At 47.8% G+C, this 2866-nt stretch overlaps 1 protein-coding gene across 1 annotated transcript in view; it reads left to right on the top strand.

The window, feature by feature from the left end:
• The first annotated feature begins 259 nt into the window (after nt 1–259).
• LOC126986158 (solute carrier family 15 member 2-like) overlaps nt 260–2866 on the top strand; it is an 8294-nt gene continuing 5687 nt past the window's right edge. Inside the window, exons 1-2 of the mRNA XM_050842058.1 lie at nt 260–473; nt 2273–2408. Of these exons, the coding sequence (XP_050698015.1) occupies nt 329–473; nt 2273–2408 (281 nt within the window). The 5' untranslated portion in view covers nt 260–328. The remainder of the gene's footprint in view (nt 474–2272; nt 2409–2866) is intronic.

Genomic DNA, 2866 nt, shown 5'->3' with positions numbered 1-2866 from the left:
TATATATATATATATATATATATGCAAGAAAAATTCATTTGTCACATATACGTTGATTGCTCGAGAGCTGCGGATTTTAAGCAAAGAACCGCCATCACTATCCATTGGTCTTCACTGTTTTGAGGCTGTCGCTAACTTATGAAATTTTACCATCGGGCCCCAAAATTGATTTTCTGGATCCGCCCCTGTCTCCTAACCTAATCTAACCTAGCTCTCTTACCAACCTCTTCCTCCTTCTCCCTCCTTCATAACCTAACCAAACCTTACACTGACCTCCTCCTCCTCCTCCTCTTCCTCCTCCTTCAGGTTCTTCTACGCCTTCTACTGGATGATCAACGCCGGCGCCTTCGTGGGACAGTTCATGACGGCGCAGCTCCGGGACAGCGTGCAGTGCTTCGCGGACGACTGCTACCTCCTGCCCTTTGTCATCCTGGTGGGTCTGATGGCGGCCTCCACGGCGGTGTTCGCGGCGGGTGAGTGAGGCAGAGGAGGAGGAGGGTGATGATGATGACGATGATGATGATGATGACGATGATGACGACGACGATGATGATGATGATGATTATGAGGGGGAGGAGGATGAGGAGGAGTGATTTGAAAGGATGAGAATGAATAAAAGAAGGAGATAAGTTGAACGGAAAGTTACAAGAGAGACAGAGAAGAGTAGAAAGAGGGAGAAGAAGAGAGAAACATGGAAACATGGGAATGCAGGCAACAGAAAGCCTATTGGCTCATTACGAGCTCGACCGCCACTTGGGGGTTGAGGAGCAGATGAAAGCACCTCGATGTTGAGGAGCAGATGAAAGCACCTCGTTATTCAGTTTACTCCCGACGCAGCGAAATGACGGTCGATTCTATATTTGAAGGAGTTGATGGTATTCGCATTTACTACTTCTGAGGGAAGATTGTTCCAGTGACGGATGACTCGGTTTGAAAAGAAACTCCTTCCGATGTCTGTTACATCGACTAGACTGAATGGGTAAACCGTTATTTCTAGTTCTTAGGTTGGTTTGCAATTCAAAGAATTTGGAGTAATCGACGTTACTGAATTTTTTCAGATACTTGAAGACTTGAATCATAATATTATCCCCTCGTAGGCGCCTTTTCTCCAATGTAAAGAGATTGAGTCGCTTGAGTCGTTCCTCGTACGGTTGAGCCCTTAAGGTTGGAATCATCTTTGTGGCGCGTCGTTGAATCTTTTCCAGTAAAGCAATGTCCTTTCTGTAATTAGGAGACCAGAACTGTACTGCATACTCGAGGTGCGGTCTTACCATGGAAGGAAAATATTTAAATTTGCATTCTCTAGAAAGGCGAAGGTTACGAGGAGACTTGCTTTAAGTTTATAAATGCATGAAGGGCTTTAATAAGGGGATGTTCATAGGGCTTTGGTTGTAACAGAGCCAGGTAAGACACGTAGCAATGGGTTTAAGATAGATAAATTCAGATTCAACAAAGACATAGGCAAGAATTGGTTTATCGATAGCGTTTTGGATGAGTGAAACAGGCTTGGCAGTCATGTTGTGGGTGCCAATACCATAGATGCATTCAAGAAGAGGTTGAATTGGTTTACCGATAGCGTGGAACAGGCTTGGCAGTCATGTTGTGGGTGCCAATACCAAAGATACATTCAAGAAGAGGTTGAATTGGTTTACCGATAGCGTGGTGGATGAGCGGAACAGGCTTGGCAGTCATGTAGTGAGTGCCAATACCATAGATACATTCAAGAAGAGGAGGTTGGATAAAGTCATGAACAGAGAGGTTAGGTTGGGTTAGGCTTACAGGAGCTGCCTTGTATAGACCTACCGGCCTCTTGCGGACGCCTTAAGCCCCAGCCACATATTCACGACAGTGACTCCCGGCGCCCTCCCGACATCAGACCACGCGCTGCCAGTTTTGGAATGTCGCGCTGCCAGACGTACGTAACGACCATCGTAAGTCCATCCCCTTGAGTGCCGAACATAGCCGATGTCGAAACGACGTTATTACGACGTTATTGAGATGGACATCCGACGGCCGTAGCTTATTCGCGACGGGTGACAGATATCGGGGAGGGCCCCGATTGTTTTGAAATTTCCAAAACTGTCGGCGTGCGGCCCGACGGTGGGAGGCGTGGTCTGAGTCGGGAGAGCGCCGGGAGCCATTGTCGTGAATGTGTGACTCGGGCTTTACGTTCTTATGCTCTTATGTTTGTTTAATACCTTCCCTCAGCATTCCCCTCACCACAACTTCCTCCATTAACCCCCCCCTCTCGCCCCCCCCCCTCCCCCCGCAGGCCGGTCCCGCTACACCGAGGCGCCCCCGGATAACATGTTTGTGCAGTGTGTGAAGTGCATCGGCCACGCCCTCAGGAAGCGCTGGGACAAGGACCGCAAGCCCGTCGAGCACTGGCTGGACCGCGCGCAGGACAGGTGAGGCGCGGCGCAGGTAGACACAGGGACTAATTAAGGTAGAAAGGGATGGGAATGGAGAGGAGAGAAGAAATATATGAGTAGAGGAACAGAGGGAAAGGTAGACAGTAGAGAAGGAAGGGTAGAAAGAAGAGAGGGAAGAGGAGAGAAGAAATATATGAGTAGAGAAACAGATGGAAAGTAGACAGTAGAGAAGGAAGGGTAGAAAGAAGAGAAGGAAGAGGAGAGAAGAAATATATGAGTAGAGGAACAGATGGAAAGGTAGACAGAAGAGAAGGAAGGGTAGAAAGAAGAGAAGGAAGAGGAGAGAAGAAATATATGAGTAGAGGAACAGAAGGAAAGGTAGACAGTAGAGAAGGAAGGGTAGAAAGAAGAGAAGGAAGAGGAGAGAAGAAATATATGAGTAGAGGAACAGATGGAAAGGTAGACAGTAGAGAAGGAAGGGTAGAAGGAAGAGA

The sequence above is a fragment of the Eriocheir sinensis genome, chromosome 61, assembly GCF_024679095.1.
Source record: "Eriocheir sinensis breed Jianghai 21 chromosome 61, ASM2467909v1, whole genome shotgun sequence".
In the NCBI taxonomy this organism is placed as follows: domain Eukaryota; kingdom Metazoa; phylum Arthropoda; class Malacostraca; order Decapoda; family Varunidae; genus Eriocheir; species Eriocheir sinensis.
The sequence above is the reverse complement of the archived record's forward strand: the minus strand, read 5'-3'. Positions and strand labels throughout refer to the sequence as shown.